General features: G+C 41.6%; 1 protein-coding gene across 6 annotated transcripts in view; it reads left to right on the forward strand.

The window, feature by feature from the left end:
• LOC139374935 (arfaptin-1-like) overlaps positions 1-25,717 on the forward strand; it is a 55,046-nt gene extending 29,329 nt beyond the window's left edge. For 3 of the 6 annotated variants that reach the window (XM_071116187.1, XM_071116185.1, XM_071116188.1), the window contains 6 exons: positions 11,671-11,778; positions 12,571-12,683; positions 13,511-13,732; positions 20,292-20,449; positions 20,786-20,960; positions 23,426-25,717. In XM_071116187.1, coding sequence (XP_070972288.1) covers positions 11,671-11,778; positions 12,571-12,683; positions 13,511-13,732; positions 20,292-20,449; positions 20,786-20,960; positions 23,426-23,581 — 932 coding nt within the window. In that variant the 3' untranslated portion in view covers positions 23,582-25,717. The remainder of the gene's footprint in view (positions 1-11,670; positions 11,779-12,570; positions 12,684-13,510; positions 13,733-20,291; positions 20,450-20,785; positions 20,961-23,425) is intronic. The other 3 variants (XM_071116189.1, XM_071116186.1, XM_071116190.1) reach the window with 1 other exon arrangement.
• The last annotated feature ends 338 nt before the right edge of the window (positions 25,718-26,055 follow it).

Raw genomic sequence — 26,055 nt, forward strand, 5'->3', positions numbered from 1 at the left:
GTGCTGTCTAGGGATTGTTTATGTATTTTTTCACAGCATTCCAGCTCCCTCTCAAGATCTAGCCTGTGTGCTTCCATTGCTTTTTTCTTAGAGGAAGCATATGCAATTAGATGACCTCTTAGTGTGGCTTTAGCAGCGTCCCACATTGTGGCCGGAGAAACAGGAGAATCTTTATTGTCTTGTGTGTAGTTGTCTATCCATGTAGTTACCAATGTATGGAACTCGTCATTTAATAGCATGGAGGTGTTGAATTTCCAGCTCTTTGACCTAGGGATGTTTTTGCAGAGGTCAAAGCGGAGGTGGACAAAGGCGTGATCTGAAAGTGCTATGGGTCCGATTGTACATGTGGCTGAATTTATGAAACTCTTTGGGATAAAAATGTAATCTATACGGGAGTAGGTGTTATGGACATTAGAGTAGTATGTATAGTCCATAGATGAGCTATTATTCTCTCTCCAGATATCTATCAGTCCCATCTCTTTAGTAAGAGAGTTCAACATCTTTGCAGATCTAGGATTTGTGGTGGGGACTTGAGATGATTTGTCTAGGGTTGGGTTAAGGGTACAATTAAAATATCCAGCCACCACGCCAAAGGAGACACAATGCTCATTGAACAGGGTTATGATTTTTGACATGAAGGCAGGAGTATCTGTGTTAGGGGCGTATATGTTTAATAAGTAATTGGTTGACCATATAGTGACCCAGTTATCAAAATAAATCTCCCCTCCGGATCAGATATGTTTTTGTCAATTATGAATGGAACATTTTTATTGATAGGTATGGCTGTGCCTCTACTGTTTGATTTGAAAGATGAGAAATACACCTGTCCCACCCAAGCTCTGCGGAGTTTGGCATGTTCAGCATCACAGAGGTGTGTCTCTTGTAATAGCGCAATGTCTGCCTTTTCCTTTTTTTGGGCACATAGTATCTTTTTTCGTTTTATTGCATGTCCTAGACCATGGCAGTTCCATGTCAATAGATTTAAGGTACTAGTCATCGTCATCGAGCAGCAATCGAACTTTAGTGCAAGTCATCGCTGGGTAAAAGTGGATAGTAATTACAGCTGCGTTCACATAAAAGGAAAATAAATGGTGTACATAAAATAATAATCTCTGAACACCCCAGCCGAGTTCCCAAACAACTCGACACATCCCGTTGGATCTATCACCCCCCCGCTCAGTCTCAATTCTGTGTTCCGAATAAAACAAAAACCGGGAACAGTTAGCAACGCACAACGTCCCCCTCTCCCCACCAAATAAATGCCTCATCCTCTCCACCCCGCATTGAGTAAATAACACAGTTGCCCTCGTCCAGACCACAGTAAAAGAGGGGAGAAAAATAAAAATCAATAGCCCAGCCTACATATACCTCCCCAAGGGACATAGGGAACCCCAGGTAATAATAGCAACAACAACAAAAAACAGGGAAATAAAAGTAGGCTGAAACATTAGTAGGCCTAGGTTAGGCTATACAGCCCACCCCTCTCAGTTAAAGGACAATAAATATAAATTGGACGGCTATAATGACATTTAGGGGGTGGATCTCTGGATATCGGCTATATGTCGTCTTACCTCCTTTAGTAATGGCATTAATCGCATTTAGTCATTGGTCTGTTTCTTATTGGCCAGGATTGTCTTTCAAAAAACGCTTTGCCTCTTCGGGAGTTTTGAAGTGTCGCAAGGCTCCTTGGTGAAGAATCCTGAGCTCGTTTGGGTATTTGAATCCCCTGAAGATGCCTCTGTCAATGGAGTATTTCTTCACTTCGTCAAATTCTCGGCGCTTTCGGCGTATTCCAGCTGACAGGTCCTGGTGTAAAGCGAGTTTGGTGTTTCCCACTGTGATGGTGTTGTTTTTCGCCGCCTGTAGGACTCGTTCCTTGTCGGTGAATCTCAGGAAACGTATGGTGATTGGGCGCGGTGGTTGTCCGGCTGCTGGAGGGGGCCTCAGTGCTCGGTGAGCTCTCTCGAGTTCTATGGGCCTGTCGGTGGGCAGGTGGAGCCACTCGGGAAGTTTGTCTTGCAGGTAGCGGATCAGTGGCATGTTTCCCTCTTCTTTTTCGCCCAGATTGAATAGAACACAATTATTCCTTCGCCCCCTGTTTTCCAGGTCCTCTGTTTTCTCTTCCAGATGCTCGATTTTCTTTTTAGCATATGCTATTGTTTCCATGGCATCTGTCAATAAGTTTTCCATGGATAGGATTCGCCCCTCTGCCTCGTCCAGGCACCCCGCGTTTATGGTTATCTTGTTGTTGATGTCAGGCAAAGCGTTTTCCAGGATTGTCACCTTGCCCCCTATCGCACTGAGCTGAGAATTAATGGCATCTAATTTAGTGTTTAGTTCTGTACGTTGGGATCTCATCTCAGAAAGGATGTCTTCGACAGAGTGCGAGGTTGGCATTCGTTGTGCCTCGTGGCGGAGCGGGTTCTCTTGCTCCTGGCTAATGGCTCTAGTTTTTTCTGAAGCTAGCTTCTTCTTGGAGGCTTTTTCCGTCGCTAATACTCGAGTCCGGGTAAAAATGTCACCTGTAGTGTCGCCTTTTGTAGCCGCCATGACTTTTTCTTGCTAAAGCTAGATGAGTGTGAACTTGGGGTGGAGGTAAGATTAGGAATTGGAAACTACTTGTGCGGAGCTCTTAGTTCATGCGGCCATCTCGTTCAAGGGTCATGTGATCCCCCTACACGGTATTTCTGATATATTTTACTTTAACCTCTTACAGCTCCCCCCTACTTTGTGCAATTTCCGCCTTAATGGACAAAAAATGTGTACACTTTTCGTTCAAAAACAAGGACATTTCTAAGTGACCCCAAACTATTGTACGTATGATATGTATTTTTTCCCCCTAGTATTAGTTTTCCCTAACCCTACCACCCCTCTTCTAATTGGAGTAAACTAATGGACAACAACATTTAGGCTTCTACTTTCAGCTTATATATATATATATATATATACACACACACACTGCTCAAAAAAATAAAGGGAACACTTAAACAACACAATGTAACTCCAAGTCAATCACACTTCTGTGATATCAAACTATCCACTTAGGAAGCAACACTGATTGACAATAAATTTCACATGCTGTTGTGCAAATTGAATAGACAACAGGTGGAAATTATAGGCAATTAGCAAGACACCCCCAATAAAGGAGTGGTTCTGCAGGTGGTGTCCACAGACCACTTCTCAGTTCCTATGCATGTTTTGGTCACTTCTGAATGCTGGCGGTGCTTTCACTCTAGTGGTAGCATGAGACGGAGTCTACAACCCACACAAGTGGCTCAGGTAGTGCAGCTCATCCAGGATGGCACATCAATGCGAGCTGTGGCAAGGTTTGCTGTGTCTGTCAGCGTAGTGTCCAGAGCATGGAGGCGCTACCAGGAGACAGGCCAGTACATTAGGACAGGTGGAGGAGGCCGTAGGAGGGCAACAACCCAGCAGCAGGACCGCTACCTCTGCCTTTGTGCAAGGAGGAGCACTGCCAGAGCCCTGCAAAATGACCTCCAGCAGGCCACAAATGTGCATGTGTCTGCCATGAGGATGGTATGAGGGCCCGACGTCCACAGGTGGGGGTTGTGCTTACAGCCCAACACCGTGCAGGACGTTTGGCATTTGCCAGAGAACACCAAGATTGGCAAATTCGCCACTGAGCACATGTGACAGTCTGGAGACGCCGTGGAGAACGTTCTGCTGCCTGCAACATCCTCCAGCATGACTGGTTTGGCGGTGGGTCAGTCATGGTGTGGGGTGGCATTTCTTTGGGGGGCCGCACAGCCCTCCATGTGCTCGCCAGAGGTAGCCTGACTGCCATTAGGTACCGAGATGAGATCATCGGATCCCTTGTGAGACCATATGCTGGTGCGGTTGGCCCTAGTTTCCTCCTAATGCAAGACAATGCTAGACTTCATGTGGCTGAAGTGTGTCAGCAGTTCCTGCAAGAGGAAGGCATTGATGCTATGGACTGGCCCGCCTGTTTCCCAGACCTGAATCCAATTGAGCACATCTGGGACATTATGTCTCGCTCCATCCACCAATAGCACCACAGACTGTCCAGGAGTTGGCAGATGCTTTAGTCCAGGTCTGGGAGGAGATCCCTCAGGAGACCATCCGCCACATCAGGAGCATGCCCAGGCGTTGTAGGGAGGTCATACAGGCACGTTGAGGCCACACACACTACTGAGCCTCATTTTGACTTGTTTTAAGGACATTACATCAAAGTTGGATCAGCCTGTAGTGTAGTTTTCCACTTTAATTTTGAGTGTGACTCCAAATCCAGACCTCCATGGGTTGATAAATTTGATTTCCATTGATCATTTTTGTGTGATTTTGTTGTCAGCACATTCAACTATGTAAAGAAAAAAAGTATTTAATAAGAATATTTCATTCATTCAGATCTAGGATGGGTTATTTTAGTGTTCCCTTTATTTTTTTGAGCAGTGTATGTGTGTACAATAGTTATATTGTATATATATATATATATATATATATATATATATATATATATATATTACAATAGTTACCTTTTTTGGTTTTATTCCCATCTTTCAGTTTTCAACCCCTCCCATCTACAGTGGGGGAAAAAAGTATTTAGTCAGCCACCAATTGTGCAAGTTCTCCCACCTGAAAAGAGGTACACTTCAACTATGACAGACAAAATTAGATCACATTGACAGACAAAAAAATCACATTGTAGGATTTTTTATTAATTTATTTGCAAATTATGGTGGAAAATAAGTATTTGGTCAATAACAAAAGTTTATCTCAATACTTTGTTATATACCCTTTGTTGGCAATGACAGAGGTCAAACGTTTTCTGTAAGTCTTCACAAGGTTTTCACACACTGTTGCTGGTATTTTGGCCCATTCCTCCATGTAGATCTCCTCTAGAGCAGTGATGTTTTGGGGCTGTTGCGGGGCAACACGGACTTTCAACTCCCTCCAAAGATTTTCTATGGGGTTGAGATCTGGAGACTGGCTAGGCCACTCCAGGACCTTGAAAAACTTCTTACGAAGCCACTCCTTCATTGCCCGGGCGGTGTGTTTGGGATCATTGTCATGCTGAAAGACCCAGCCACGTTTCATCTTCAATGCCCTTGCTGATGGAAGGAGGTTTTCACTCAAAATCTCACGATACATGGCCCCATTCATTCTTTCCTTTACACGGATCAGTTGTCCTGGTCCCTTTGCAGAAAAACAGCCCCAAAGCATGATGTTTCCACCCCCATGCTTCACAGTAGGTATGGTATTCTTTGGATGCAACTCAGCGTTCTTTGTCCTCCAAACACGACGAGTTGAGTTTTTACCAAAATGTTCTATTTTGGTTTCATCTGACCATATGACATTCTCCCAATCTTCTTCTGGATCATCCAAATGCTCTCTAGCAAACTTCAGATGGGCCTGGACATGTACTGGCTTTAAGCAGGGGGACACGTCTGGCACTGCAGGATTTGAGTCCCTGGCGGCGTAGTGTGTTACTGATGGTAGGCTTTGTTACTTTGGTCCCAGCTCTCTGCAGGTCATTCACTAGGTCCCCCCGTGTGGTTCTGGGATTTTTGCTCACCGTTCTTGTGATCATTTTGACCCCACGGGGTTAGATCTTGCGTGGAGCCCCAGATCAGGGGGAGATTATCAGTGGTCTTGTATGTCTTTCATTTCCTAATAATTGCTCCCACAGTTGATTTCTTCAAACCAAGCTGCTTACCTATTGCAGATTCAGTCTTCCCAGCCTGGTGCAGGTCTACAATTTTGTTTCTGGTGTCCTTTGACAGCTCTTTGGTCTTGGCCATAGTGGGAGTTTGGAGTGTGACTGTTTGAGGTTGTGGACAGGTGTCTTTTATACTGATAACAAGTTCAAACAGGTGCCATTAATACAGGTAACCAGTGGAGGACAGAGGAGCCTCTTAAAGAAGTTGTTACAAGTCTGTGAGAGCCAGAAATCTTGCTTGTTTGTAGGTGATCAAATACTTATTTTATGTGTAGGTGATCATAACTTATTTTCCACCATAATTTGCAAATAAATTCATAAAAAATCCTACAATGTGATTTTCTGGAGAAAAAACATTCTAATTTTGTCTGTCATAGTTGAAGTGTACCTATGATGAAAATTACAGGCCTCATCTTTTTAAGTGGGAGAACTTGGTGGCTGACTAAATACTTTTTTGCCCCACTGTATCTGAAGACCATCCAGTTTTGATTTGCCAAATGTTTTTCAACTGTGCTGTTTCACAAAAGTTCTGAACCTACATACATTTTATGGATGTTCTAAGTCCACATCAATGCTTAAGCCACATTAGGGGACAATTTTAGGTCAGGTTTTTGTGTAGTTATTCTTTAGTTAGGTGGGCACCAGACAGACCAAATTTTCACCATAAAATTACACATTTTTATAATAAAGTATTCCTCGCATCATCACATTTGCAGACTACTACTAAGCCTACTATTCCTAATGTGATGAGTAGATTGGGTAGTCATGATTTAGGCAAATATACCTCAATCAGTGTTCTCAAAAAAATACTTCAATTCATGGTTGAGTGCGTAGTAGCGTAGAGTAGGCTATAGACGACACTGGGCCAATAGTGCGCCGCTTCATGGGTCTCCCAGTCACGGCTAGCTGTGACACCGCCTGGGATCGAACCCGGGTCTGTAGTGACGCCTCAAGCAGTGCCTTAGACCGCTGCACCACTCGGGAGGCCCCCGCAAATTGATTTTAACAAACAATTGGTCCCCCCAAAAATGCCGCCCTCCTTTTGAATTTCAAAATCCCAATGTGGCCCTCGAGCAAAAAAGTTTGCTCACCCCTGCTATAGGCTATATGAGATGCGTTTCTTGGATTTTTATAAATACAATTCTATTACACTTTATATGACTGGAGACATTAGCAGAATCTTTTTTAGTATGACAAAAAAATGTTTTGCCTACTCTGCTGACAAACAGTTCAATAAAAATTATGACTGAATCATATAGGTCGATGAAAAAGGGAGACACTTAGCCTATAATTGAGCCCCACAGTGGAGGTGTCATACTACCCATAAAACCTAGTGGTCAAAGAGTGAAATGATTCCATAAATTTTTCCCAAAGGGTATTTTAGAAACATACAAAAAGGGCTGTGTTTCGTGTAGGCTTACCCTGCCGTGAAGTTTTGATTAACTATGTAAATCCCTCTCGGACAAGGTGACTTTATCAATATAATCTCGTTCAGATCATGGCATTTGTAGTTCTTTATGATATAGCCACATTAGCGGCTATTTAGCGTTTATTTTTTAGTTGAGTAAAACAGGCGAATAAATTGATAAGTCACCTTGTCCTAGAGAGATTTATCAAAACGTCACTACAGGGTAAGCCTACACGAAACACAGCCCTTATTTTAAACGTAAAAAAATGAATGGTGTAAAAACGATTGGAACCATTTCCTTGTTTTATGGGTGTTATGACTCCTACTGTCGTACTCTATATGACATCCATCTAACCGGGAGGAGGAAATTATTGTCCAAAAACTAACTTTCAAGTGGTGATAAAAAGTGAATATGCACACTCAGTGGTGACATGGCTGATATTGTCCGCCGGTGCCAATAAGATGGGTTATACTGTTCAATCAATTAAGTTATTATTTTTTTTGGTACTTTTACCCCTTTCTCCCCAATTTTTGTCATATCCAATTGGTCGTTGCAGTCTTGTCCCATTGCTGCAACTACCGTACGGACTCTGAGGCAAAAGCCGAGAGCAATGCATCCTCCAAAACACGACCCTTCCAAGCTGTACTGCTTCTTGATACTGATCGCTTAATCCGGAAGCCAGCTGGACCAATTTGTCAGAGGAAACACCATACAACTGGCGACCGTGCCGGTGTGCATGCCCCTGCCCGCCACAGGAGTCACTCGAGCGCGATGGGACAAGGACATCCGGCCAAACCCTCCCGTAACCCTGACGATGCTGGGCCAATTGTGCATCGCCTCATGGGTCTCCCGGTTGCGGCCGGCTGCGACAGCCCAGGATCAAACCCGGATCTGTAGTGCGCCACTTGGGATGCCTATCGTCAGCAAACTTAATGATGGTGTTGTAGTTGTGCTTGGCCACCCAGTCGTGGGTAAACGGGGAGTACAGGAGGGGACGAAACACTTACCCTAGGGGCCCCCGTGTTGAGGATCAGCGTGGCAGATGTGTTGTTGTCTACCCTTAACTCCTGGGGGTGGCCCGTCAGGAAGTCAAGGATCCAGTTGCAGAGGGAGGTGTTTAGTTCCAGGGTCCTTAGCTTAGTGTTGAGCTTTGTGGGCACTATGGTGTTGAACTCTAAGCTGTAGTCAATGAACAGCATTCTCACATAGGTGTTATTTTGTTGGTCCTGGTGGGAAAGGGCAGTGTGGAGTGCGATTCAGATTGCGTCATCTGTGGATCTGTTGGGCCGGTATGCGAATTGGAGTGGATCTAGGGTTTCCGCGATGATGGTGTTGATGGGAGCCGCGACCAGCCTTTCAAAGGACTTAATGGCTACCGGCATGAGTGCTACAGGGTGGTAGTCATTTAGGCAGGTTACCTTCGCTTTCTCGGGCACAGGGACTATGGTGGTCTGCTTGAAACATGTAGGTATTACAGACTGGGTCAGGAAGAGGTTGAAAATATCAGTGAAGACACTTGCCAGTTGGTCCGCACATGCTCGGACTGCACGTCCTGGTAATCCGTCTGGCCTTGCGAATGTTGACCTGTTTAAATTCTTGTTCACATTAGCTACGGAGAGCATGATCACACAGTCGTCCAGAACAGTTGGTGATCTCATGCATGCTTCAGTGTTGCTTGCCTCAAAGCGAGTAGAAAATGCATTTACCCCGTCTGGTAGACTCGCGTCACTGGGCAGCTGGGTTTCCCCTTGTCGTCCGTAATAGTTTGCAATGTCTTTGCTATTATTCTACAATGTAGAAAATAGTAAAAATAAAGAAAAGCCCTGGAATGTGTTTCGACCTGCCAAGCTCGCCCTCATTCAACCCCGGTGTTTCAGTTCAGGTTGCAAAATGCAAGGTACTTTGTTTGCGTCGTCCTAACAAGCTGCCCCTCTGTCCAGCACCAGCGATATGGATAGATAAGGACGACATTTGAATTTATAAAGGAGGAGTCCAATTGAGTTTTAATGAATCGCCTCTGAACTCCGTTTTTCCTCCTGGCACCCCTTTCATTATAGCATCCTCGTTACACACAAAAATAAATTAACTCTCACCCCCTTGGCAGAGGATTGGAGACTCTTGTGTGACCGCCGTCCCCTCTCCTCTGAAGTCATGTAGATATCTTTTATCACTCTGAATTAATAAAGACATTGGAAAGCTATTAACACAAACTGTATAGATTTTGAGGCTGTGGTGGAAACTGGGAAGTACTTACCTTGGCATGCCCATACACGCCTACTGAAGGAGGTGAAGTCACAACCCAAAGAGACTTGATGTTTGCATCGATTGACTCTTGTGACTGTAATTAACAGAATCAAAAGGTTTCACTTCAATGATACAGTATCTATGCAACAATTGTTCAACTCGACTGCCCTTTTCAGAAGTTGTCCAGGTCTACGTAATGTCTTTATATCAGTGATTTTTGTTTTTTTTCTCATTTTTTTTCATCTATTTGTCATTTAATGTTAGACTAATAAGGACATTTTTCAGTTTAAATTATTATATAATTCTTGCAACCAATATAATATTTGTATTTATTTATTTATTTATTTATTTATTTATTGGGGATACAACCATCCCAGCTCTGCAGATTTTGTTATGAAGTGTCAGAATCATTAGATGATCACTTGTTTTTGTACTGCCCATATGTACCTTGTTTTTGGTCGCAGGTTTAGGAATAGCTGAAAAATTTTAACATTTACCTGGTGCTAACTCTGCAAATACCACTACTTGAGGATTTGAAAAGTCATATTATTGATCGATATATTAATACTCTTAACTTCTTATGGGCAGGTGGGACGGTAGCGTCCTACCTGGCCAACATCCGGTGAAATTGCAGAGCGCGAAATTCAAACTACAGTATTATAAATATTTAACTTTCATAAAATCACAAGTATAATACACCAAAATGTCAGATTTCAAACAGGCTTTACGGCGAAAGCACACCATGCGATTATCTGAGGACAGCGCCCCGCATACAAACACATGAAAAACATATTTCAACCAGGCAAGGCATTTTGCGACACGAAAATAGGGATATAAAAAATGCCTTACCTTTGATGATGATCTTCTGTTGTAACTGGGACCTTTTGGAGTGCCATCACAAATGGTCCTTTTATTTGATAATGTCCTTCCTTATATCCATAAAAACTCAGTTTAGCTGGTGCGCTTCAGTCAATAATCCACCCAGTTTCCCTCCATAAAAATGCATACAAAATTAATCCCAAATGTTACTAATAAACTTTTCCAAACAAGTCAAACAACATTTATAATCAAACCTTAGGTACCCTAATACGTAAATAAACGCTAAAATTTAAGACGGAGAATCGTTATTGTCTTTACTGGAGAAAAATACCAAAGAACACGCTCTCTTCCACGCGCTTGGAAACACTACAGCCAAAATGGGAGCCACCTAGAAAAACTACAATTTCTGGCTCATTTTTCCAAAAAACCATCTTAACTCTTTCTAAAGACTGTTGACAACTAGTGGAAGCCCTAGGAACTGCAGTCTGGGAGGACTTGGACTTAATTAAAGTGATAGCCATTGAAAATAGAGGTAGGCTGAATTTTTTTTTTTTTTTGGGGGGGGGGGGGGGGGGGGTTTGTCTTCGGGGTTTTGCCTGCCATTTCAGTTCTGTTATACTCACAGACATAATTTTAACAGTTTTAGAAACTTTAGAGTGTTTTCTATCCAAATCTACATATATGCATATCCTAGCTTCTGTGCCTGAGTAACAGGCAGTTTACTTTGGCCACGCTTTTCATCCGGATGTCAAAATACTGCCCCCTACCCAAGAGAGGTTAACAAAACATTTTCATTTACAATCTGTAGAAACTATGAGAATAGAGAGGTTCGTGACTTTTATGAAACAGCAGAGTTGAAAAACATATGGGTAATAGAAATCAAAACTGGATGGTGGGAGGGGTTGAGGTGGACCTGAAGGGTGGGACAAAAAAACAAGATGACTAATGTAAAATTATATATATATATATATATATATATATATATATATATATATATATATATATATATATATATATAGTATAATATTATATATAAAATATATATATATATATATATATATATATATATATATATATATATATATATAGTATAATATTATATATAAAATATATATATATTATATATAAAATGGGACTATAAATGTGGCAGCACACCACTAAGACCAAATAAGGGGTGTGCTCTGGAGATGACAGGCACATAACAGTACCACTGGACTAAAATGGTATATATATATATATATATATATATATATATATATATATATTATATATATATATATATATATATATACCATTTTAGTCCAGTGGTACTGTTATGTGCCTGTCATCTCCAGAGCACACCCCTTATTTGGTCTTAGTGGTGTGCTGCCACATTTATAGTCCCATTTTAAAGGAACATCCAAGGAGGACCCATGGGAGGTTCCATTTGACAGCTCTAGATAGGGGGGTGTTGATGAATTGACTTACTAATCAATCGCCACTGTTGCCTGCTGTTTCCAGTGTCGGCAAGCCAGCCCACGTCTCCCGTGGCACCTGTAGCTCCCAGCTCGGCCTTGGCTAGCCACCTGGCGCGGCCCATCAGCGATAGTCAGACTGAGATACAGAAAGGTACCTACAGCAACAGAGATGAGAAATACGGACCTGCTTTCTGCTCCCTCTCTTCTTTCTGGTTGGGATTTTCTCCCTGGCTCCCTCTTTTTATCAAGGTTCTGTCATTCCTTCAAAATCCATCGCCCATGTCTTTCGACTTCTGTCTTCGCGTCCTTCCCCTCTCTCCCTATTTGTTCAATTTCACCTTTGGCTTCTAGCTGTGAAGGATGTGACTACCTGAAAACTTGACGGTGGTCTCTGGTTCGTAACAGCTGAGGTTGTCTGCATTTCTCCCATAGCTGGCTGTAAGGGTCCTCGTCTTGTTTCAACATTTCACAAACACACACTTGCTAGGACCAATCAAGCCTTCCACAGCTTTCACCCGAGTTTTAATCAGCATCGCTGCTTAACTCCTGTATCCTCCTTGCATCACTGGGCTCCTGTAGTTCCTTGCAGGTTGTCCCTTCTACTCTAAATTAAACTCCTTGCAGTTGCTTGTATTTCCCCTGCAGATAAACGCGTATATACTTGTGGTATTTTAGCTGAAGAGGATCATTCTTGTGGTATTTTAGCTGAAGAGGATAATTGTCAAAGTATCATAGTCGGCATCTAACTTTGACTGTGTCTCCATGTTCCAGTCTGACACGACTTGAAATTGCAAATCAATCCTATGATTGATTCACCATAGTTTCACATCTATGTTTTATATTCTCTTCACACTTTATGATATCTTACCAGAGCTCCAAGCTAACAGATACAGCCTCTCTCAACATTCAACTCAACATTCATGACAGTCGCCTTTCTCTTCAGGCACTATGCAAGGGCAGCCACATAGCGGGCCGGTGGTCCTGGCAGATGACTTGAAGAACCCGGCCATGGAGAAACTGGACCTAGTGAGGAAGTGGAGCATCAACACGTACAAAGTAATACTTGCCACCAGCACCTACTGCCCCCTCCTTCTCTCACTCACATATTCTCAACCTTGCTTTTTCACACCTCTATCTCCTTAGTCCCTCCCTCCCTCCCACAATCCATTCCGACTTGGACAGGTAAACTACCCCTTTTCCTTTCATTTTTCAAACTGGCTGGCATCTTTAGCTGGCATTTCAACACACACACACGCAGCTTTTCATAGTCATAGTTGGATTGGTGAGCTACCTATGATCTCATCTGTCCATTATTCCCCATTGTGCTGTGAATGTTTACTGATGGCTCCCCTGCTTTATTGTACACTTACAAAATAATGAAACAAAAGGGTTGCTGTAGAACATCTGATGCAGCAAAACTGTTTCTCAGTGATCATACACAACACTACATACATATTTTTAACATCCATTTAAAGATATTGCCTTGAATGTGATCACAGCTTTAGATAACCGTTAAATAAAATCTGTCTGCTCCCAGAGCCAACACACAGGCTTTAGCTTGGAGGGCTAACATGGTCTTGAGACAAGTCCTGGGTTTGATACCTGGGGTTGGTTACACTAGGATTCTGACTGTGTATCTGATGTTGGGTTCTCAATGCTAACAATGTTAGTGCTAACTCGTTTGAAACCAAGATCAGCTACTCTCGGATGCTAACGATGCTAACACTAAGTCGTTCGAAACCCCAGGTCAGTTACACTGGGATAATATATGCTAACGCTAACTTGTTTGAAACACAAGGTCTGTTATTTTAGAATGCTAATGCTAAATCGTTCCATTCCTTTGGTCAGTTACATTATGAATGCTAACACTTCTCTCCCCGCAGTGCACCAGGCAGATCTTGTTGGAGAAGCTGGGCCGCGGCTCACGGACGGTGGACCCGGAGCTGGAGGGGCAGATCGAAGTGCTGCGCGACAACAAGCGCAAGTACGAGCACGTGATCAAGCTGACCCAGACTCTGGCCAACCAGCTCACCCAGATGATGCAGACTCAGCGGCAGCTGGGCGACGCCTTCGCTGACCTCGGCCTCAAGTCGCCGGAACTCCATGTGAGTCAGACACTCTTTTTTTTATTATTATTTTTTTTTTACTTTGACCTTACCCAGGAACCTGAAGCTGGAGTAGGTTGAAGTAGTTGACACTAACCACTGATATAGGATTTTTTTTTATTCTTTATGCCTGTAATGTTAATGTAAGGTTAGGATTGGGGGTAAAGTAACCTCTTCCTAGATCTGTGGTTTGGGGCATACCTTGTAAGGATGGCCATTTCTGTCGCTGGTTCTTTGTCAATACTCTGAAATGACTTCCTTTCCTCATCACTTTTTTTTCATAACCCCTGATAGCTAGGTGAAAGAACTGGATAGGTTTCCACTATTTTGCTTTCACCTGTCAGATCAGTCAGTGATTTTCTCCCTTTTCTTTTTTACTTGAGCTGCTTCAGGTTGCCTCAGTGCGGATGATTCTGAGTGGGTTCACTTGTGTTGAATTCTCAAACGCACTAAAAGCCTTTGATAAATTGTTTTCATTTGTCTCTATATAAAATGGATTTAAGACAGACCGCTTCATGCAAAGCCAGAACTATTATGTGACTTCGCTGTTTCATACATGATGCATCATTTATTGTTTGTAGTAAATGCGTTATTGATGTACACTGAAATAGTATGAAATACTAAACAAATGTCATTTTCCCCCCCTGCACCGACTCTCTTGAACTGGCTCTATGCACACTCACACATACTACACTGGCACTCCAACACACACACACTGCATACGCTCAATACACACAAAACACGCCTACATGCATATTGACGCTACACTCACCAATACACACTTTCACACTCTTCACATAAACAGAGTAGCAGCAGTGTATCTATGGAAAGAAAATTATTTCCCAATCGATTTGTTCTGAACAGAACCATATTTTCTTTTGTTCCACTTTTCCAACCAGAAAAATGAAGTTATGAACCAGTTCGAATCCCCAAAAAGTAATAGTTTATATAGGTTCTTTCTGTTCCTTTTTTAAACCTCTGAAATCATTGTTTTTTTACATGAAATTACTTCACCAGTGGATAGAACAGCTTGCTATGGAGGGGGCAAGATATGTAAATGCATTGGACAGACAAGTGTAGTGAAGGGCGAGGAGAGCGCTGGGCATGAAGCAATGGGCATGTTGTTATGACATGCATGATCTGAATTAGACCCACAGAATTATATCTACGAAGGAGCGGCGTCTTTGAAGAAAGTTTGAATGTCTTTGAACTTCAGAGTTGGCTTAACTAACGTTGGACCAGAGCTAGCCTTTGATCATGACTCTCAGTTCCATAATGTGGCTAGAGTTTTTAAGCACTAGACCAGAGCTAGCTAGTGTGTGTGGAGTGGCACCAGAATTAAAATAAAAAATACTTTTGTAGTTAATAAATCCAATGTAAAATGTGATATTGGTAGTATCCTTAACCAGAATTGAAAAAGTTAATCCATTGTTCCCTAATTTGAAAATCCCCCTCCCTAATTTTTGAATCACGCCTTTAACGTTAGTAACTACAGTAGACTGCATGCTTCGGAGGGAGGGGAGGTAGCCTACACACACTGGCAAAGAATTTCAGCTGGCAGGCAGGCAGACACTATAATAAGTTTGCAAAGCCCTCACTGTCACTCATAGGTGCTTTGTTACATTTGTTTTGTGGGACTGGAGATAAATCCCCGGAATGTAAAATAAGGTTATTAACCCGTTTCCATGCTTTTAAAATAGCGTTTCTGTTCCCGGCAACAGTATAGATCACTTTTGTTCTGGTTCTGTTCCTCCCAAACATTTAATTATTTTATGGTTTTCAGTTAGTGGGGCAAAAAAAGTATTTAGTCAGCCACCAATGTGCAAGTTCTCCCACTTAAAAAGATGAGAGGCCTGTCATTTTCATCATAGGTACACTTCAACTATGACAGACAAAAATAGAAAATAAAATCCAGAAAATCCCATTGTAGGATTTTTAATGAATTTATTTGCAAATAATGGTGGAAAATAAGTATTTGGTCACCTACAAACAAGCAAGATTTCTGGCTCTCACAGACCTGTAACTTCTTCTTTAAGAGGCTCCTCTGTCCTCCGCTCGTTACCTGTATTAATGGCACCTGTTTGAACTTGTTATCAGTATAAAAGACACCTGTCCACAACCTCAAACAGTCACACTCCAAACTCCACTATGGCCAAGCCCAAAGAGCTGTCAAAGGACACCAGAAACAAAATTGTAGACCTGCACCAGGCTGGGAAGACTGAATCTGCAATAGGTAAGCAGCTTGGTTTGAAGAAATCAACTGTGGGAGCAATTATTAGGAAATGAAAGACATACAAGACCACTGATAATCTCCCTCGATCTGGGGCTCCACGCAAGATCTAACCCCGTGGGGTCAAAATGATCACAAGAACGGTGAGCAAAAATCCCAGAACCACACGGGGGGACCTAGTGAATGACCTGCAGAGAGCTGGGACCAAATTAACAAAGCCTACCATCAGTAACACACTACGCCGCCAGGGACTCAAATCCTGCAGTGCCAGGCGTGTCCCCCTGCTTAAGCCAGTACATGTCCAGGCCCGTCTGAAGTTTGCTAGAGAGCATTTGGATGATCCACAAGAAGACTGGGAGAATGTCATATGCTCAGATGAAACCAAGATAGAACTTTTTGGTAAAAACTCAACTTGTTGTGTTTGGAGGACAAAGAATGCCATACCTACTGTGGGAGTGGAAACATCATGCTTTTGGGCTGTTTTTCTGCAAAGGGACCAGGACGACTGTCCGTGTAAAGGAAAGAATGAATGGGGCCATGTATCGTGAGATTTTGAGTGAAAACCTCCCATCAGCAAGGGCATTGAAGATGAAATGTGGCTGGGTCTTTCAGCATGACAATGATCCCAACCACACCGCCCGGGCAACGAAGGAGTGGCTTCGTAAGAAGCATTTCAAGGTCCTGGAGTGGCCTAGCCAGTCTCCAGATCTCAACCCCAATGAAAATCTTTGGAGGGAGTTGAAAGTCCGTGTTGCCCAGTAACAGCCCCAAAACATCACTGCTCTAGAGGAGATCTGCATGGAGGAATGGGCCAAAATACCAGCAACAGTGTGTGAAAACCTTGTGAAGACTTACAGAAAACGTTTGACCTCTGTCATTGCCGACAAAGGCTATATAACAAACTATTGAGAAACTTTTGTTATTCACCAAATACTTATTTTCCACCATAATTTGCAAAGAAATTCATTAAAAATCCTACAATGTGATTTTCTGGAATTTTTTTATCATTTTGTCTGTCATAGTTGAAGTGTACCTATGATGAAAATTATAGGCCTCTCTCATCTTTTTAAGTTGGAGAACTTGCACAATTGGTGGCTGACTAAATACTTTTTTGCCCCACTGTATGTTCCCTGAACCGGTTCCAACCCCTGATCCAGATTGCCTAGTCACTTTTCTTATCCTTACTTGCATGAACACATTACCTCAACTACCTCGTACCCCTGCAAATTGACTCAGTACCGGTACTCCTTGTACATAGTATTGTTGTTGTTATTTTGTGTTAATATTACCTTTATTTATTTTTTTAGCACATTTTTCTTACTTTTTAACTTTGCATGGTTTGGAAATGGCTTGTTATCAAGCATTTCATGGTAAATTCCACACGTTTTAATTCGGTGCATTTAATCGAAATACATGTTTTTAAGTATTTGCTTATGCGTAAATGATAGCAACCTAAAACCCTTGTCAGATTTAAAGGCAATTGTGAACAGTAAACTGGGTGGGTCCTGAACTTTATGTTCTTTCTTTATTGTAATGGGATTTATGCACATCCCCAACTGCTGCCTAATGAAAAGTGTGTTTGTGTGTGTGTGTGTGTGTGTGTGTGTTTGTTTCAATGTTCTGCTTTTAAGATGGTAGCACTGCCATGTTTCATCTTAGATTTTTTTTAACAGCCTTCTGTTTTATAATGAGTAAGTCTGTCAAATTGTTTATTTGCTGTGACATTTAGGCATAGACGTTCATTGGTTTGTTAAGAGTTAAGACTTCCATTTGTTTTAAAGGTTTAAATAAACATGTTTCTAGATTTAAGAAAGCACAACTCATGGTTGGAAGTTAAATGTTACTGTCTGAATTGTTATTTGATCTATGAGCTCTCAATTGGAAACCCTTGATGGGAATTTTATAATGATTAAATGTACACTACCGTTCAAAAGTTTGGTCACCTAGAAATGTCCATGTCCATTTTTTAAATAAAATATCTAATTGATCATAAATACAGTGTAGACATTCTTAATGTTGTAAATTACTATTGTAGCTGGAGACGGCAGATTTTTCATGGAATATCTACATAGGTGTACAGAGGCCCATTATCAGCAACCATCACTACTGTGTTCCAATGGCACGTTGTCTTAGCTAATCCAAGTTTATCATTTTAAAAGGCTAATCGATCATTAGAAAACCCTTTTGAAGTTATGTCAATACAGATGAAAACTGTTGTCCTGATTTAAAGAAGCAATAAAACTGGCCTTCTTTAGACTAGTTGAGTATCTGGAGCATCATCATTTATGGGTTTTATTACAGGCTCAAAATGGGAAGAAACAAAGACCTTTCTTCTGAAACTCATCAGTCTATTATTGTTCTGAGAAATGAAGGCTATTTCATGCGAGAAATTGCAAAGAAACTGAAGATCTTGTACAACGCTGTGTACTGCTCCCTTCACAGAAGAGCGCAAACTGGCTCTAACCAGAATAGAAAGAGTAGGAGGCCCCGGTGCACAACTGAGCAAGAGGACAGGTACATTAGTGTCTAGAGTTTGAAAAACAGACGCCTCACAAGTCCTCAACTGGCAGCTTCATTAAATAGTGCCTGCAAAACACCAGTCTCAATGTCAACAGTGAAGCGGCGACTCCGGGATGCTGGCCTTCTAGGCAGAGTTGCAAAGTAAAAGCCATATCTCAGACTGGACAATAAAAATAAAATGTTATTTTGTGCACCGGGGCTTCCCACTCTTTCTATTCAGGTTAGAGCCAGTTCGCGCTGTCCTGTGAAGGGGATAGTACACACATTACCAACAAACTAACATGGCCCAAGCACATCAACACAGTTGTGAAGAGGGCACAACAAAAACTATTCCCCCTCAATGGACTGAAAAGATTTGGCAAGGATCCTCAGATCCTCAAAAGGTTCTACAGTTGCACCATCAAGAGCATCCTGGTTCCATCACTGCCTGGTATGGCAACTGCCCGGTCTCTGATCGCAAGGTACTACAGAGGGTAGTGCGTACGGCCCAGTACATCACTGGGGCCAAGCTTCCTGCCACCCAGGACCTCTATACCAGGCGGTGTCAGAGGAAGGCCCTAAAAATTGTCTGACTCCAGCCACCCTAGTCATAGACTGTTCTCTCTGCTACCGCATGGCAAGCGGTACCGGAGCGCCAAGTCTAGGACAAAATACTTTAAAACTGCTTCTAACCCCAATCCATAAGACTGCTGAACATCTAATCAAATGGCTACCCAGACTATTTGCATTGCTCCCCTCCCCCCTTACGCTGCTGCTACTCTGTTATTATCTATACCTAAGTCACTTTAATTACTCTACCCACATGTATATATTACCTTGACTAACCGGTGCCCCCACACATTGATTCTATACCAATACCCCCTGTATATAGGCTCGTTATTACACTGCTCAAAAAAATAAAGGGAACACTTAAACAACACAATGTAACTCCAAGTCAATCACACTTCTGTGAAATCAAACTGTCCACTTAGGAAGCAACACTGATTGACAATAAATTTCACATGCTGTTGTGCAAATGGAATAGACAACAGGTGGAAAATCTAGGCAATTAGGAAGACACCCCCGATAAAGGAGTGTTCTGCAGGTGGTGACCACAGACCACTTCTCAGTTCCTATGCTTCCTGGCTGATGTTTGGGTCACTTTTGAATGCTGGCGGTGCTTTCACTCTAGTGGTAGCATGAGACGGAGTCTACAACCCACACAAGTGGCTCAGGTAGTGCAGCTCATCCAGGATGGCACATCAATGCGAGCTGTGGCAAGGTTTGCTGTGTCTGTCAGCGTAGTGTCCAGAGCATGGAGGCGCTACCAGGAGACAGGCCAGTACATTAGAAGACGTGGAGGAGGCCGTAGGAGGGCAACAACCCAGCAGCAGGACCGCTACCTCCGCCTTTGTGCAAGGAGGAGCAGGAGGAGCACTGCCAGAGCCCTGCAAAATGACCTCCAGCAGGCCACAAATGTGCATGTGTCTGCTCAAATGGTCAGAAACAGACTCCATGAGGGTAGTATGACGGCCTGACGTCCACAGGTGGGGGTTCTTAACTGCAATGTTGGTTAAGGGCTTGTAAGTAAGCATTTCACGGTATGGTCTACACCTGTTGTCTACACCTGCGCATGTGACAAATACAATTTTACTTGATTGAGAGGTCACTCAATATCCATTAATCTCTTTAGGAAATGCATCATATTTTAGGGAATTAGTATTTTGATCATATTCAACGATACTATGCTTGCTCAGATAATATAATTGTTCTATGGTAGTTATCTTATTGAATTGTCTAAAAAGTGTGTGATGCATTCTTGTCTTTCAGGAGGAGTTTGGCTACAATGCTGACACTCAAAAACTTTTGTCCAAAAATGGGGAGACTCTATTGGGAGCAATCAACTTCTTCATTGCCAGTGTGGACACACTGGTGGACAAAACAATTGAGGACACTATGATTAACACCAAACAGTATGAAATTGCCAGGTAATACGAGAATATCAGTTTAAATTGGTTTACTGTTACTCGTTGATTGACGTGCATCCTCTTTTTGAACTTTTTGACAGCATACGTTATTTCTAGTCATTTTCTGAAATTGACTCAGTTTAGGAAATTGCCATGTCCAAGTTAGTGTTTTGGGGGGGTTCATCAATGTTTTGTAGGATTTTGTTTGACTGTTGGTCGTGTTACTACCCCTAGCTTGGTCCCAGATCTGTTTGTTGTATAACCAACTCCTCGTTGTCTGGAAAAAGGTTGACCGTTGGCAAGTGAAAAAAAAGAGTATGCAGTTGACTTTCGTCTGGTTTTTGACACCCCCTGTAGAGTTGAGTTCGACGCATACCGCACAGACCTGGAGGAATTGAACCTGGGCCCGCGGGATGCCACCACGCTGCCCAAGATGGAACACTCCCAGCAACAGTTCCAGATCCACCGCGAGAAGTATGAGAAGATGCGCAACGACGTCTGCGTCAAGCTCAAATTCCTGGAAGAGAACAAGGTACTTCAGAAGCTAGTTTTTGCTGCCATTTCAGGAGACATGAGTATTCTTGGTCTTTTCAAGGGCTAGTACAGAATACATTTGACCAAATTTTGAGTCCTTACTAGGATGTCATTGTCTTGGAACCTTTGATGTCAAGGGATTAACATGGGTAACCAGGATCCCGGGACTTTCTCGGGAACACTCTTCACATTTCCCGAAATAATAACCTTGGAAATTACAATATTTTTCCTTAACTTCTTGACGCAACCCATCCTGTTAGCGGGATCATTTTCATCAACAACCGCTGAATTGCAGAGCGCCACATTCAAAAAAAAATATATATATATATTTATATTCATGAAATCACAAGTGCAATATAGCAAAACACGGCTTATCTTTTTGTTAATGACCTGTCGTGTCAGATTTTGAAAATATGCTTTACAGCGAAAGCAATCCAAGCGTTTGTGTAAGTTTATCGATCACTAGACAAAACATTAAACACCTTGGTCACGAAAATCAGAAAAGCAATAAAAATTAATCGCTTACCTTTGATGATCTTTGGATGTTTTCACTCACGAGACTCCCAGTTACATAATAAATGTTCCATTTGTTCCATAAAGATTATTTTTATATCCAAAATACCTCCATTTGTTTGGCGCGTTATGTTCAGAAATCCACAGGCTCGAGCAGTCACGACAACGCAGACGAAAATTCCAAATAGTATACGTAATGTTCACAGAAACATGTCAAATGTTTTTTATAATCAATCCTCAGGTTGTTTTTAAAATGTACAGTATAATCGATAATATATCAACCGCGACTCTTTTTCAGTAGGAGAGGGAGAGACAAAGGCTGCCCCACTCTGTTGCGCAAGCAAAACTCATGCGAACACCCAGCTGTCCACTGACGTGATATCTTTCTCGTTCATTTTTCAAAATAAAAGACTGAAACTATATCTAAAGACTGTTGACACCTTGAGGAAGAAATAGGAAAAGGAATCTGGTTAATATCCCTTTAAATGGAGTAAAGGCAGGCTATGGAACATAGAGCTTTCAAAATAGAAGCCACTTCCTGGTTTGATTTTCCTCAGGTTTTTGCCTGCAATATCAGTTCTGTTATGCTCACAGACAATATTTTGACAGTTTTGGAAACTTTTTAGAGTGTTTTCTATCCTAATCTGTCAATTATATGCATATTCTAGCATCTGGGCCTGAGAAATAGGCCGTTTACTTTGGGAATGTTATTTTTCCAAACATAAAAATAGTGTCCCCTAGCTGAAAGAGGTTAAAATACACTACATCCGCATCGGCAGATTAGCCAAAAATAAAATATCACATTATCCAAGCAGGTTGTCGCATGGAAGCTTTCTTTAGCCTGGCATATTTTTTTCACACAAAGTCATCATAAATTCAAAGCACATGCCTAATTGACACTGCCGGACCGCACATGCAACCCGAATGCAGTTAACAAACAGCACAGTATAGCCTATAAAATGAGTGCTGCTTTGAGCTGTCATTGTGACTCTTCAGACAGTCACAAATGTTATAGGCCTATGCCTTATTTACTACATGGGTATCTCTGTCACAGACATTAAGTCTGCTAACAATTCAGAGAGGCATAAGAGGCATAAGGGGAAATTATATTTGTTACAAAGTTTTGTTGCAAAGTTTGTATGATTCGATAACGCTATACTCAGGGTGCGTCCTGAGTGCGAACTGTGTCGAGAGCCTACTGCTGAAATGTGCTGAATTAATTGAGGAACATGGTAGCGCTCTGAATTTATGAACGGCCTGATTCACAATGTCATTGGCGATCAAAGATAAAGTAACTATCATTACTAAATATCAGTTTAATTTGCTCTGAAATCTTTACATAGTGGCGTAGCCAAGCCGACAACATGTTGCAGAGCCCTTTTTATTTAGGGTGAACCCTGGCACAGTGACCATATCTTGGTTTTAAATGTGCACCTTCAATTTTTGCATTATTTCCTGGGATTCTCTGAATAAATATGAATTATTCCCACTATTAAAACTAGATACATCGTCACGAAAATATTCATCATTACTGCCAAGTCGGCCTGGTCTCATTGACTAGACCTAACATAGTAAAAACCAAATCCGGGACACTCAAATTGTAAGATATATTACGTTTGGTATGGTTACTTAAGGTAAAAACGAAAATTGTAATTCGTAACATATCATACGAAATGGGTAATGGACAGCCACAAATTAATACATACCGTACGTGACAGGTCATATTAAATGGAGCGTCTCTGATTTACGTACAGAATAATACAAAATGCTCTGAGACCAGGTTGGCCAAATCTCTAAAAAGTCTTGAAGTCTGCTGGGATATTTGCTGTATCAAAACAAACTTGTCCATTACACAGTTCTTCAACAGGCATTAAATTCATGAATGTGTTTGTTTACTCTGGTGTGAGTGCTCATGTCCTCTTTCTGTTCTTTCTCCGACCCCTTTCCCAGGTGAAAGTGTTGCACAACCAGCTGATCCTCTTCCACAATGCCATCGCGGCATACTATGCAGGAAACCAGCAGCAGCTGGATCAGACGCTCAAGCAGTTCCACATCAAGTTGAAAATGCCCGGCGGGGATACGCCATCTTGGCTGGAGGAGCACTAATCAACCGACCCACCCCTCCCAAAAAAATCCACTGTGGTTTGTTCTGGAGAGGCTCCAGAATTACTGTGAAGCAACAGGAAACGCTCTCCGCTCCTTGTCTGCCTCTGTTTCTCCCACTTTTCTTCAGGATTGTAAAAGGTTTTTAGGCAAAGCAACACTAAGACAAATAATTAATTAAAAAACAAAAATATTTGTCAATCTCTTGTTTGATAAACTGTAAGTTCTGTTTTCTACTATTTTCTCTTGTTCTTCCTGTACAAGGAAATCCATTGACTGTTGTTCTAATCGTGAAGTGGCACTCTTTCTCTCGTTCCCTTTTTTACTTGGAACTGTTGCAGTTCTTTTCGAATCATGGGAAATTCACTTTTTGGGGTTGATTTGACAAATCTAGTGAGAAGCACGGAAATATTAAATACATTTTGAAAAGTGAATGGCCTTTTTACTCCAGCTTATTAATGTTGTAGCTCGATACCGCAGAGACATTTTGGGGACAAAATGTCCATCCTCTATTTGGCTCTGCATCCAGTTGGATAATTTATCTCCACTTGTTGTAAAAGTCTGGCCACCCATTGATGAAGTAACATTAATGATAGGCATCATTACATTTACATGATGTATCATAAGCTTGTGTGACACCTGTTATACCCAGTGTATGACTGTAGGAAATGGATTACCGCAGCCTTGGAATTTGATAGCGTAGATTAGATGGTTGGTTTTCACTGTTTGTCATTGTACTGTAATGAATAGCGCCGCTGGGCATTTTATAAGAAGTGTCAATGTCATGTTTATGGTGCTATTATGTTGCAGTAATGATATTCAAGTAGTGTTAACCATTTGTGTTTGTATTTGACTTTAATCATGGGTATATGATGGACAATATTAATTATTGAATTGAACATTTTGTAATTCCAGAGAAATTGAAGGACCAGCCTTACCACGTGAACTTGATGTGCCTTGTTTTATGTCTGTACAACTCTCTCGCTCTGTCTGATGTTTCAGCTAAACACAGCCCTCTCACACTGCCAGCTTCAGGACCACATAGCAGTAGATGGATAAAGAATGGACCAAACATACCTACATTACATACACTCCAAACCAACATAAACCACTCAATTGTCCCATTTCACTATTACCTCGCAGTGTGAGTCGAATCCTTTTTGCCGCATTTGAGAAGGGGGGTAAATACGAGTAAAACAGCTAGCGATTTAGCTGCTAATTAAAGAGTGAGACTTATCTGCTTTAAAACTAACCTGTATGCTAAACGAGAACGTAAATGTTTGCATTTTGGAATCAGAGCAACAAAAGTTCAGTCTTGGCATTGTACAACGACAATCTTTATGCTAGTTAATGGCGCAAACAGCACAATGTGACAGTGAAATAGGGGGATTCCCTTGACTTTCCAATTGCAGTCACTTTTTAAAACGTTATCCTCTCAAGTATATAATATGGCACATTTATGTACTATGAGACAAAAAAAACACTTGTGTAAGAACTGTGTATATGGGATGAAACCTAAATGAAAGTGGACTTGAAAAGCTTCTTGTACATAGGAAAGACCAGCATCCTTTTCTTGAGCTTCTAACCTTTTGAATAGTTATTTTCTGAATACTGTAGTTATTTCCTTCGAAAGGACCACAGGTATTCTAGCCAGCTGTCTCGTCCCTGCGGGCAAAATATGGCATGGGATTGCATAATGATATATTATGGTTGTTGAAATGTTAGATAGCCAGGTGAAGACCTCTTTTTCATGACGCCATCTTTTGGTTATCTGGTAAAATTATATCTGAAAACCTTCCCTTTAGAACCTGACCATAATGTTCACAAAAGACATCATAATGACGGTATTGCAACCCCTTTTGCCCACTGGGGTTCCTGTCTTCTACCTACAGTACCGTTCCTGCTGTACAACAGCGAGTGTGTATTGTACATCAATCTGTTGTTCAATGACATGATGTAAGCATAGATAAATATATATATTTGTAATTTCCTCTTTTATCTTAGATATATTATAGGGTATATGGATGAAGCCATGGGGAATTTTTCTCATGCTGATTAACAGATGTTGAGTTCAAAAACAGGTTTCTGAATGTTGTGCAATGTCTTTTGGGGGAAAATAATAAAAATGTTCTTCATAAATGGCTCCTTTTGGTGTTTTTGTATGTTTGCAATAATCGAGCGCAGGCATTTTATATTTTCACAATGTCTTTGCATTCGGTGCCTTTGTATGATTTGTGTGTACAGATTTGGATGATTTAGCTTCATGTGGTGCTGCCACCAGTGGCTGGTATTGAGAAGGCTTAGCTACAGTATATAAATAAAGATATTTTCTGGTGTCACCTTTTTAAGAAAACCTAAAATGCACATTGGTGTAGCTTGTTTTCTATTGATAAAGGAGATAATTCATTATGGAAGCATCTTGTATATAACTAAAGCACATCTTAAAACTGAGTGGAATATTTGTTCTTTTTTTTAAA

This window comes from Oncorhynchus clarkii, chromosome 19 (genome assembly GCF_045791955.1).
Source record: "Oncorhynchus clarkii lewisi isolate Uvic-CL-2024 chromosome 19, UVic_Ocla_1.0, whole genome shotgun sequence".
Taxonomy (NCBI): domain Eukaryota; kingdom Metazoa; phylum Chordata; class Actinopteri; order Salmoniformes; family Salmonidae; genus Oncorhynchus; species Oncorhynchus clarkii.